Genomic DNA, 12,620 nt, shown 5'->3' on the forward strand with positions numbered 1-12,620 from the left:
TAGCCTTTATGATTTTTGAGCTGTCTAACAACGATTGGTCCAATAATTTAGCTAAAACCGCTAATCAATAGCTTTAACCTTAATTTTTGCTTCAAGCCAGTTAAACGAATTTCTAATATATACATATATATTACCAAGCTGCCCCTCCAACAGACAACTTTCAGATTTGCTCATGTTCGACAACGTAAGTTGTATTCCTTTAAGTATATGTTTATCTTTGTACTGTGCTGGTTCAACTTAGAACCGACTTAAAACATTTGAAGATTCCTTCCCAGTTTCCTAAATACTGGTGGGAAATTCCCAGGATCGGGGGGATGAGGGGAATCAGTTGGTGGTAAAACCGAAGGAAGCTCAAGTCCCAGTGAGAAGCTGATCAGCAGCTGGAACAGGTATGAGGACCAGAGACTGAGTAACCCGAAGAGGTGTCCCTTGCCTTTCAGGCTTTTGGTGAATCAGTCTGGATCTCCCAGTTGGTGGGGTCCTTCCCCCATCCCTGGACCCCTTGAACCTACCCCCTACCCAATCTACAGCTCACTCCACAGATCTGTATTCGTCAGAATGAAATCCAATGCACGCATAGAATCACTCCCCTTTATCACACACCCAATCCAGCCAAAGCCTTTGGCTAAAATTATGCCCTGAATCCCACGTTGCTAACTTCCTGTAGATCTTGTCACATGATCTATTTCTCCTTCGCACCCTGCCCCCCCAGCAAACCATCTCCAATTCCTTAAACTTCATGGCAAATGGGGAGGTGATGGGCTGGTGGTATTATCGCTAGACTATTAATCCCGGTAATGTTCTGAGGACCTGGGTTCAAATCCCACCAGGGCAGATATTGGAACTTGAATTCAGTGAAAATCCAGAATTAAGAGTCTAACAATGACTATGAATCCATGGTCAGGGAAAGACCCGCCTAGTTCACTAATGGTCTTTAGGGAAGGAAACTGCCATCCTGGTCTGGTATACATGTTACTCCAGATCCACAGTCAATAGAGTTAACTAGGTAAAAACTGTGCTCTTCCAGCACCACTGATCCAGAATAGAGTTAACTGTTAAACTACCCTCTCGGCAATAAATAGTGTCCTGTCCAGTGATGGCCTCATCCCGTAAATGAACAAGAAGAACCCACTGTTAGTTTTAAATGCCCCTCACTATGAGTTTTCCAATGGGTTTTACCCCGCAGCAGTGCCCAGAAGATTAATATCAATACTCGGGAAATTCCAGGGCAATTCTGGAGAGTTGGCATTCGAACCTAAATGCCAAGGAGCTCCCGAAACAAAATAACTAATGACATTTCCCTGAAAGTGCACATGCACAAGATTAAGAGAGAGCTCCAATTGCCAGTTCAATCTGTTCAAGTAAGCGCGAGTGTCCCATATATTAAGATTTAATTTTTACTTTTTTGAAACAAAAGAAAACTTTCAGAAAATACCATCAACAAACGGCCAAAATCTATTCAACAACTTGTCTTCAAGTTTACATTGTCCCCCTCCAGCCTCCATCCCGTGGTCAATGTAGTGTGCTCCACACCTCTCGATGTCTCTACAATTGTAATTGATTTCTCATGGAGAGTGCTTGCTCTGACTCGACTCCAAATGGACCTGACGTTCCAGGTTTAGCCTTCAGTCCTCTCCAGCCCAGAGCAAAACAAAAGAAGCAAGACCCTAAACCCAGGAAAAGAAAGAACGTGCAATGATATAGCGCCTCTCACATCCTCGGGGTGTCCCAAAGAGTGTTGCACAGCCAATGAAGGGCTTTTCAAGTGTCGCTCCCTGTAGTAAATGCAGCAGCCAATTTACGCAAACATCCAACAAACATCAGTATGGTAAATGAACAGAACATCTGTATCTCTTTTGTTTAAGATGTCAGTGGAAGAATAAATATTAGCCCGGTCATTCCCTACCCTAGTTTTTCTTTGGAGTCATGACTTGGAATCTTCCATTCCCACCTGACTTGGGTGGAGGGTGGGGTTTAAACACTTGCAATGGGGGTGAGGGGGAAGGAAAATAAAGATACCTTGTGAAGCGCGGCAACCTCCTTCCCCCAAAGTCTTGGCACTGGGGTGTTGACCTGTACGTTGCTCCCAAGTGACTGAACCTACATCCTCCCAGCTCGTGGTGTTCAGCTGTACCATGGTTAAAGATGTTCGTGTACAGAAACCCACCCGCATGCCAGAGGGAGTCACTACAGAAGATGCTGATACCAAGGCGTTGTATAAAAGCAAGTGCGTTTTTCATTTTCTTCCCTTGCGCACACCTCCCCCCGACAAGCAAAACAAAACCATGTCAGAGGAAGATGGGGCATATACCCTGGCACCCAAGCCCTCCTTGCCCTAACAACTATGAGGGGGGCACAGACTTGTAACACACAAAAAAACCAAATAATGGTAAACCACAGCACAGCTGCAGCATCGCAGACAAAGAGAGGAACTGCTGGAAGTGGTGTAAAACCAAGACATAAATGGCACTGCTGCCACAGGCGGTGTCAATATACAGCGGGCCCATGAGCCACTCTTAAAACACTGTTGGTTTCTCGATTTTTTTTGCTTTGGAGACAAAGGTCAAAACTAGTCCAAAAATAGTCCAAGGAGGCTTTTCTCAGAATCACTAGCAGCTGATTGGTGAAACATTGGAACCCCTAAACCACCAGTCCTCAGGCTCGTATCCTTCTAGGCCCCGAGGGCAGGTAGGTGGCGTAGAGGTGGGGGGAGCCTGGTGAAGGGGAAAATAATGCCTCGTGTGGTCATGGACTTCTCAAAAGCAAAAGGAAACCTCATGTCACCCCAATCACACTCTTCAAATTTCATCATGTTTTGCAGGAGAGGGAAAGGGGCTAGAGGTTGGAGAGTTTTTCTGATTTTCTGAACAGGTGTGTTAGGAGGTTCCAAGGTATTTGTCAGCTGGATGCTCCGATCCACGGAGCTAGGCCTCACATCACTGATTCCTTCTCCAGCGAGCCGCTCTCCTTTTTCAAGGGCTCTTTCGTGTCTTTCTTCATGAGTGGCGATCCTTCCTCGTCAGGCCTCTCCTGGATTGCTGCTTCTGTTTTTACCTCAGTGAGCTCCTCCACTCGCTGGCTGGATTTCTGCCTGTCAGTGTAAGACTGGAGGAGGCCGGCCCCGAAAGCGTCACCTTCCACATTGAGGACGGTGCAAGTGCGATCTCTACAACCAAACAGACATGTACTCGTTAGATCTGCCACAGACTCGTCTCTCTCGATTGTAAACCTCAGCTTGCTCCCTCCCTCCCCCCACCTCACTTGCATTAAGACCATAAGAAATAGAGGTGGAAGTAAGGCCATTCAGCCCATCAAGTCCACTCCGCCATTTAATCTCAGCTGATGAGCATTTCAATGCCAATTACCCACACTCTCCCCATATCCCTTAATTCCTTGCGAGAAGGTGTGGAAACCTCGATAAAGTAGGCCATTCAGCCCTTCGAGCCTGCTCCGCCACTCAGTATAATCATGGCTGACCCTCTAACTTAACACAACACTCCCATACCCTTCGATGCCTTTTTCTTTCAGTAACTTGGTCTCTGCAACCTTCTGAGGTAGAGAATTTCACAGGTTCACTATCCTTTGAGTAAAGAACAGTTTCCTCCTCTCAATCCCGAAATGGTCTACCCTACAACCTAAGTCTAATTCTCTGGTTCTAGACTCCCCACCCAGGGGAAACATCCTCCCTCCATCCAGCCCTGTTAGAATCTTGCACAATTGAATCAGATCATCTCTCAAGCTTCTAAACCCTCAGAAGACAGGCCCAGCCGAACCCATTTCTCCTTAAAGGCAGTCCTTCCATCCTAGTCTCAGCCTAGTGAACCTCCAATGCACTCCCTCTATGGCAAGGATATCTTTTCTGAGGTAAGGATACCAAATCTGCATACATTACTGAAAGTCTGGTCTTACCAAGGCCCTGTGTAACTATGATAAAGCCACCCCGGCCTCTGAACTCAAATCCTCTTGCAATGAAGGCCAGCATTGGTCATCCCAATCGTTTGCTGTACCTGCCTGTCTCATTGACTGGACATACATCCATACTTCCCAATGTACCACCATTTCAAAAATACTCTTCCTTTCTGTTTAGTCTAGAAATCTAGAAGTTCACATTTAGCACCAGTTTTCAAAGGAGACCAGCAATCCTCAGAAGTAGGTGAATTTTGGCCGATTATTTGCCTCTAGCAGGCCTCACGGCTAAGTCTGAATATATGCTTAATAGACTCTTTGGAGCCTAGGGAGGGTGGGGTTATTGATTAACATCCGTCAGTGGGAATTCAGGCTGCTATCTTCTTGTTACTGACTTATCTGGGCAGAGATAGAGAGAGAAGCTGTTGTTTTCAGTGCCTCTATTCTCTGTAGCCATTCTTTCAAGATTGTAAAGAATTAGCGTTTATACTTTGGTATGAAAATAGGATTCAAGCATACAACTAACACACCATTTTCCTGCCCGGACTGGCAGTGCAGCTGTAGAAATACTGTGGCAACAAGAGCAGGTCAGAAGGTGGGAATCCGGCAGCGAGTAACTCACCTCCTGTCTCCTCAAGGTCTATCTAAAAGTCAGGATTGTGTTGGAATAGACTACACTTGTCTGGATAGGTGCACACGAGAAGCTCAGCAACACCTAGTATAAAGCAGTCTACTTGATAGGAACCCATTCCACCTCCTTTTGCACTGATAAAGACATGTTCTCTTGCTCTCTCACCTCGGGTGCTGTCTGACCTGCACTTGTCCAACATTTGTTGTCTCCACCACCTTCAACATCTGCTCCCTCCACCACTGAAGGTCAGTAGCTGCAGTGTGTACCATCGACAAGATGCACTGCCGAAATTTACCCAGGCCCCTTAGCACCTTCCAAACCCACAACCTCTCCATTCCCCAAACATCAAGGACAGCAGATGTATGGGAACACCACCCCCTGTACGCTCCCCTCTGATTCGCTTGCCATCCCGACTTGGAGATATGTTGCCGTTCCTTGAATGGGTCAAAATGCTGGGACTCCCTCCCTATCAACATTATGGGAGGCCCTAAACTACAGCTGCACCACCATCTTCCCAAGGACAGCAAACCTGCCACCCTGCACCAGGACAAAAGGCTACTTACACCAGCCAATCAACAGCGAGCACCAGCGATATCTCTTTCGTGGGCAGCCCCACAGCCTCCAGGATGATGGCGAGGGTCAGAATACCACCTGCAGGGATGCCAGCAGCACCAACACTTGAGGCAGTGGCTGTCACTCTGGAAAAGAAGGACCAGCTCAATTCAGACGAGTGGGACTAGAGAACCGGTGGACCTTCGGTCCCAAACCAGATGTGCGCCCCTCCCACCCCGTTCTGAGTAGCACAGAGGCAGGGGATGGTTGAGCTAACTTCACTAATACATCCAAGTGGCCATTTCAGAGTCCAACTAAAGGCTTAAAGTTGTCCTGGAGTCAAATACAGACCCAACTTGTACAAGGATAGCAGATTTCTAATCTAGAGGTCACTGCTAGCCAGTTTTATGACAGTACAATATCAATAAACAAATCTCTTCTGGCGGTTAACTGTCAATCAGGTGCATTCTCCATGGTAACACCTCTGTCAAAGTGCACTTGCCAAACAAAAGTACTCTCCCCTCATGTTGTATATATGTGGATTTCCCCTAGAATTGGTCTTCTTGCAAACTGTACTGATGAATGCAATTTGAAAATTTAATAAAATGTGTTGTTTTGTTCAGCAGTGACTGTTCTTCTTTATGAATCAGGGGTTAAGGCCAATTGTAGAGAATCAGTGCTCGAGATAGGGCACCTTGGTAACAAAATTGCGTCAAACGGCCTGTTTCTACATCGCAACAGTTCGGTCAAGAGGGCAGGCGAGAACATGCGCACGTGTACAGGACAGAATGAGGCCGTGGTGTGATGCACACCACAGTTGAGTGGCCTGCCAGCACTCAACTTTTATTTAATGACAAGAGGCAGGCTGGCATCTCTGGAACAGTGTTTCTGAAAGACATCATTGCCTTCAATTGCCTGTAGTTAATAATCGAGGAGTCTGCCCCAATTCGATCCAGTTCCTGTTCCGGGCAGCGGGCCAGTGATAGAAGTTGTATAAAGAGTAGGGAGCTGGTTAGTTCAGTTGGCTGAATGGCTGGTTTGCAATACAGAGTGAGACCAACAGCATGGGTTCAATTCCTGCGTTGGCTGAGGTTACAGTGAAGGATTCTCAATCTCACCCTCTTCCCTCACTCAACGGGTGGTGACACTCAGGTTAAACCACCACCAGTCATCTCTGTCTCTAATGGGATGGGCGCAGCCCTATGGTCTGATTGGACTATGGCAACATTACCTTTTATCTTTTACACAGAGTATTCCCGGGATGGCCTTGAACAGACCAGAGAGGAGATATTTATCCTGAAAGCATTGATAAGTTTAAAAAATACAAATGAAATAATGATATAAGGTCTGGGTATTGACATCAAGGCTTGACTAACTGCTATGTAAATATGACGTTTTGTAAAATTGACAAATTTTGGTTTAGCATTTTGTTATAAGCTTTTGCAGCTTTCTCGCTCACATTGTTCACTTGAAAAAGATCGAACTGTCAATCAAGCGCTTCCGGGTCCTCCAAGGTTGTGAATGCTGCTATAGGAATGCAGGTATTTCACTCCACTTACGGCTAGCCTCTTAATCTATCTCACGTGCACTTCATACCTCAACAACTTGCATTTATACAGCACCTTTCATGAGGATTTAACACACTTCACAGGAACACAATTAAAAGTTTAGTTAATGATGTCGATTTTATTGAGTGTTATTATCTGAGGTGAGGTGAGGGAATTCCTGAGCTAAGGAGCCAGGCAGTTCAAGGCATGGCTGCTAATGGATAAGCAATTAAAATAGGACATGCGCAAGACTCGAGAATTAGAGATGAGAAAAGGCACCTGAATTACCATGAACAGTTTTGGTTCCCTTCTCTAAGGGGAGATTGTGCACAGAAGGTTCACTCATCTGATCCCGGGTACGAAGAGACTGTCTTACGAGGAGGGGGTGAGTAGTTTGGGCCTGTACTCACTGGAATTTAAAAGAGTAAGAGGTGACCTTATTGAAACATGCAAGATTTTACAGGACTTGACAGGGGGAGGTGTGGAGGGATTGTTTCCACTTGTGGAGGAGTCTAGGACCACAGGGTATAATCTCACAATGAGGAGTCGCATATTTAGGACAGAAATGAAGAGGAATTTCTTCTCTCAGAGTGTAGTGAGGCTGTAGAATTCTTTACCACAGAAGGCCATTGAGGCTGAGTTATTAAGTAAGATCAAGGCTGAGGTAGACAGATTTTTAATCGGGAAGGGAATTGAGAGTTATGGGGAAAAGGCGGGTAGATTCTGAGGTCAGTCGTGATGGTGGAGCGGACTCGATAGGCTGAATGGCCCACTCTGCCCCCATGTGTTATGGGTCTCTCTAATGATCTTTGAGAGGACCTTCAATTAAACCCGCACCATTCCTCAAATTGTGCCTTTCGAGCATTTTATACAACTCCCTTTTGAATGAAGTAGCCCTTTCAGGCAGTTTGCTCCGTTGTGATGCATTTCAGCGAGCATGCTTGTACTCACAATATGGCGATGACCTGGACAAAGTTGAGCGAGACATTGTTGAGCTGAGCAATGAACACAGCAGCGACACACTGGAAGAGAGCAGCACCGTCCATGTTCACAGTTGCGCCGATGGGCAGTATAAAGCGGCTGATTTGCTTACTGACACCGTTATTCTCTTCCACACATTTCATCATGAGGGGTAGTGTGGCAGAACTGGGGAGAGAGAGAGATAGAGAGAGAGAGAGAGAATGAAAAAACACTGAGGGAATGAATCCTTAGTGGGATGAGTGTGTCACTGATGAAATAACTCCACAGAGGCCGGTAACCCATCCCCCTTTATTAACACACGGAGAGTCCCTGACACTGACCCAGCTCCCTCAGAGCCAGCTCTTAGAGTGAGCAGAACCCCTGACACGCCTGATTCTTTTTTTCTCTCTCCCCCACACTACCGCCTAACCACGGTAGTGCTTAATTTTTCCCCAGCCCCCATGTTGTGTGCGTGCAGGTGTGAGACACAGTGAGAGACACAAGGTGCACGAATCTTTATTCAAATTTCCACCACCAGGAAGAAAGGAAACACCCGAGTGGCCAGTGGCAAGCAGTGCCCTTCACATCAAAGGGCAATGCTGTGTGATCAAACAGTGAAGGGGAGGGCAGGGCTTAAATCAAAATAGAATTGGAGGGGGAAATAATACACTCCACTTCCTGCGGCACCCACCTCCCCCTGAACAACTCCAGGGGACACTCCTGTTTCTATCTGTCAGCCCGGGCTCCCCGATTGGACCAGGTTAACAGCCCCAATCAGGGAACTCAGATTCTATGAGGTCCACCTGGCTGACCTCATTACAGTCACTACTGTTATCACACTCCCTGACCAAACTTGGTCAAGTTTATCTACTCTACTCCATGCATTGCTACACACTAAAAAACAAACAAAAACAGAAATTGCTGGAAAAACACAGTGGGTCTGACAGCATTTGTGGACAGAAAATGGAGGTAAAAGTTTCGGGTCCAGTGACGCTTCTGTTTGCTAAATAAGTACAGCTCACAAAAAAGCGCTTTAAGTGCAAAAAGGCATCCTAAGACCCTGACAAAGAGACAAAGTATCCAGCATTGGTTCCATATTGTTTCCGAGCCTACCTGGAGGAAGTTCCAAAGGCTGTAGCCAAGGCTGTGAAGATGCCCCACAGGAAGCTGTAAGGATTTTTACGAGTGAACACAAAGTAGATGAGGGGCAGGACGATTAAGCCGTGAATGAGGTGGCCCACTATGCAGCAGCAGATGTACTTCCCGAGGCTGGTAAAAAGCATGAGGACATCTTCCATCTCCACAATCTTGCCAGCAACTAGGAACATGATACCGAAAGGAGCATACCTATGGGAAAAGAGCCTCATGTTAATACCCCAGCAAGTGAATCATAGAAGTAAGCCGTTCAGCCCTTTGAGTCCACACCAACCCTCTGAAAAGCATCCCATTCAGACTCAATCCTCTATCTCATCCCTGTAACACTGCATTTCCCATGGCTAATCCACCTAGCCTTTACATCCTTAGACAGTACAGACAATTTACCATGGCCAATCCACCTAAACTGCTACCCTAGACTGTGCATTTCCACTGCTCTCTACATAAAGAGATTGCTCTCAGTTTGTGTTTATTTCTGACTTACCTGTTTTGGCTCATATCTTTAGATAGTGATGATAGATTAAACACCTTGGATTTGTAAATTAAGGTATTGCAACTCTTAAGAATTCTGGATGTAAGTTTGCTCACAGAGCTGGAAGGTTCATTTTCAGACGTTTCGTCACCATACCCGGTAACATAATCAGTGAGCCTCCACTGATGATGTTACCTAGTATGGTGGCGAAATGTCTGAAAACAAGCCTTCCAGCTCAGCGACCATCCAGAAACTCAAACCTAAACTACAAATCTTCTCAAAATTCGGTAACTGTTATGAGTGGCCTCTGTCCACAATTGTTTGTTGTTAATTATTTTAATTGTCTTTTAGCCTGTCCTTTTTTCTTAAAGCTGTGCCTCTTTGATCAGTCTTAAGATCAATGTTTTGAACAAAGAGTTAATTAACAGATTTTTTTTTTAAAGAGAATGGTAAGGGTCATGAAACAGCTAGTGCAAACACAATGGGCCAACTGGCCTCCTCCTGTCCCATAACAATTCTGTGCAACGTTGAAGCTTTTTTAATAAAGATTTTTCTTCCTCTCCTTTCATGGGTGCTGCTGGTAAGGTCAGTATTTGTTGCCCATCCCTAATTGCCCTGTGAACTGGCAGATAAGAGTTGACTACAATGTTATGTAGTCAATATCTTGACTGGACTGGGTCAGGATGGCAGATTCCTTTCCCTAAAAGGGCATAAGTGAACTAGATGGGTTTTTGCAACTATTGACTATAGTTTCAAGAGTTTATGTGAACTTAGTTATTGATTGGATTTCAATTCCACCATCTGCCAGGGTGGGATTTGAAACCGTGTCCCCAGATCATTAGACCAGGCCTTTGGATTACTGACCTAAGGACCTCACCACTGTGACACTGTCAATGGCCAGTTGAGAGGTAGTCTTGTGTGTACACAACTGATCCTGCAGTCATATGGGCTCAGTGGTTAATGAGCCGAAACAGCTAAGTCAGAAATAAAACACAAATTGAGAGCAATCTCTTTATGTAGAGAGCAATGGAAATGAGGAACCTACTATCACAGAGGGTCAGAAGTCACATGACACCAGGTTATAGTCCAACAGGTATATTTGAAATCACAAGCTTTCAGAGCGCTGCCTGTTCATCTGGCTCATTCCTACTTGGTTTACATGTTTTGGTTAACAATGTGGTTCCGTTTACAGCTACATTGTTGGCAACTTCTCTCAGTGACATTTTCCTCCTCAGTTACAAAGATAAGATCTGAGAACACTTCATTTAACCGATTATGACACGCATTCTCTGTTTAGACACAGTTTGATGCTGAAAGTGAGCACACTCATGCAGAGGAAAAGAAAATGGGACAGCACTATACACACTGTTCACCAAAATGATCCTTTTGCTTATTGGGACCTTCTGTTCCGAAAGCTCTCTTTTCCAGGTTCTTTACATTTGGTCTCAGGAGGCAAAGAGTGATTGGAACATTAACTGCACTGTCTCTTAAGTTACTGATACAAGGCCACCACTTACAGCAACTGGTGAGGGAAAATAGTTTTCTTCAGGAAGACACCCCAGCAAAACTGGAATCAATGGGCATGTGGGGACAAAATGTCCGGTTGGTGTTGTACCTGGCACATAGGAAGATGATTGTGGTTGTTGAAGGTCAGTTCTCTCAGCTCCAGGACATCTCTTCAGGAGTTCCTTAGGGTAGTGTCCTCGGCCCAACTATCTACAGGTGCTTCAACAATGACCTTCCCTCCGTCATAAGGTCAGAAGTGGGGATGTTCGCCGATGATTGCCCAATGTTCAGCACCATTTGTGACTCCTTAGATACTGCAGCAGTTCATGTTCAACTGCAACAAGTTCTGGACAATATCCAGGCTTTGGCTGACAAGTGGCAAGTAACATTCTTGCCATACAAATGCCAGACTATGACCATCAACAATAAGAGAAAATCTAACTATCGACCCCTTGATGTTTAGTGGCGTTACAATCACTGAATCCCCTACCATCAACATCCTGAGGGTCACCATTGACCAGAACTCAACGGGACTTACTACATAAACACAGTGGCTACAAAGCAGGTCAGAGGCTAGGAATACTGCAGCGAGTAACTCACCTAACTCCTCCAAAACCTGTCCACCATCGACAAGGCGCAAGAAACGGAGACAGGGTGACCCCACTTACCACATGATCCATGAGACCAGGACCATAGTGGCCTCATTGAAGGAGTTGAAGAAACGGATAAGGTTCTCGCCCTCTGGTCCGAGTTTCCGCAGAGCGATCCCAAAGACAATGGCGAAGACAACCAGCCCCAGGATGTTCATAGCATCCGCGCTGCTTCCTATGGGAATCTGGAGAACAGGAAAAAGGAAGATTGGACTTTATACTTTGGGACTTGCTAAAGCACTTTACCAACCGATTGAAGTTTTTTTTTTGTATCATTGGCCGCACTGTGATTCAGCAAACACGGTAGCTAAGTCGAGCACAGCAAGATCCCACAAAGAGCAACATCTTGAAACAAAAACAGAAAGTGCCTTAAAAACTCAGCAGGTCTGGCAGTATCTGTGGAGAGAGAAAAACAAAGCGAACGCTTTGTGTCCTCTGACCCTTTCTCAGGATGTTCTGAGTTAAAACGTTAACTTTGGTTTTCTCTCTACCGATGCTGCCAGGCCTGCTGAGTTTCTCCAGCAACTTCTGTTTCAGATTTCCAGCATCCACACTCCTTTATTTCATCTTTAGAAATGTGCTGAAGATCAGTTTGTTTTTATCTTAATTTGTCATCTCTTTTCCACTTACTTTTAAATCTTTTTCTTCAATGCCTGTAATATTTCCAAATTCATCAGTGATGTTCTTGGAGAATTTGACGACCTGGTAAGTTGTAGCATACTGAGGAGAAAATACTATTTGTGAATCACTCGTACACAAATAAAGCTGCACAAACTATACAACAATCACAATGAGAAGGACAACTGCCTGTTCAGAAAGAAAATATTCCACCCAACGATGATGAGGATTCATTCTGATCAGACAGACAGTCAAGCTTTATCACCACCTCCACATGCACACAACATCTAACTAATACACTCACAATTTCTCCAATCAAAACCCATCTCTCTTTTTCCCTAACTTTCACCTGAGCCTCCCCCACTCTCTCTATGTCCCAATCTCCACCCAGATCCATCTCTCTCTCTCTCTGTCTATGTCCCAATCTCCACCCAAATCCATCGCGCTCTCTCTCTATGTCCCAATATCCACCCAGATCCATCTCTCTCTCTCTCTATGTCCCAATCTCCACCCAAATCCATCGCTCTCTCTCTATGTCCCAATCTCCACCCAGATCCATCTCTCTCTCTGTCTGTCTATGTCCCAATCTCCACCCAAATCCATCGCGCTCTCTCTCTATGTCC

At 45.4% G+C, this 12,620-nt stretch overlaps 1 protein-coding gene across 2 annotated transcripts in view; it reads right to left on the reverse strand.

The window, feature by feature from the left end:
• Nucleotides 1-1,369: 1,369 nt before the first annotated feature.
• Nucleotides 1,370-12,620, reverse strand: part of slc1a5 (solute carrier family 1 member 5) — a 33,244-nt gene continuing 21,993 nt past the window's right edge. The window contains exons 3-8 of one of the 2 annotated variants that reach the window (XM_043680875.2): nucleotides 12,010-12,099; nucleotides 11,398-11,564; nucleotides 8,710-8,943; nucleotides 7,588-7,782; nucleotides 5,101-5,235; nucleotides 1,370-3,166 (exon numbers count right to left, since the gene is read on the reverse strand). In XM_043680875.2, coding sequence (XP_043536810.2) covers nucleotides 2,932-3,166; nucleotides 5,101-5,235; nucleotides 7,588-7,782; nucleotides 8,710-8,943; nucleotides 11,398-11,564; nucleotides 12,010-12,099 — 1,056 coding nt within the window. In that variant the 3' untranslated portion in view covers nucleotides 1,370-2,931. The remainder of the gene's footprint in view (nucleotides 3,167-5,100; nucleotides 5,236-7,587; nucleotides 7,783-8,709; nucleotides 8,944-11,397; nucleotides 11,565-12,009; nucleotides 12,100-12,620) is intronic. The other variant, XM_087984088.1, reaches the window with a different exon arrangement.

This window comes from Chiloscyllium plagiosum, unplaced genomic scaffold, assembly GCF_037043375.1.
Source record: "Chiloscyllium plagiosum isolate Xiang-an unplaced genomic scaffold, Cpla_swu_hap1 HiC_scaffold_47, whole genome shotgun sequence".
NCBI classification, from domain to species: Eukaryota; Metazoa; Chordata; class Chondrichthyes; order Orectolobiformes; family Hemiscylliidae; genus Chiloscyllium; species Chiloscyllium plagiosum.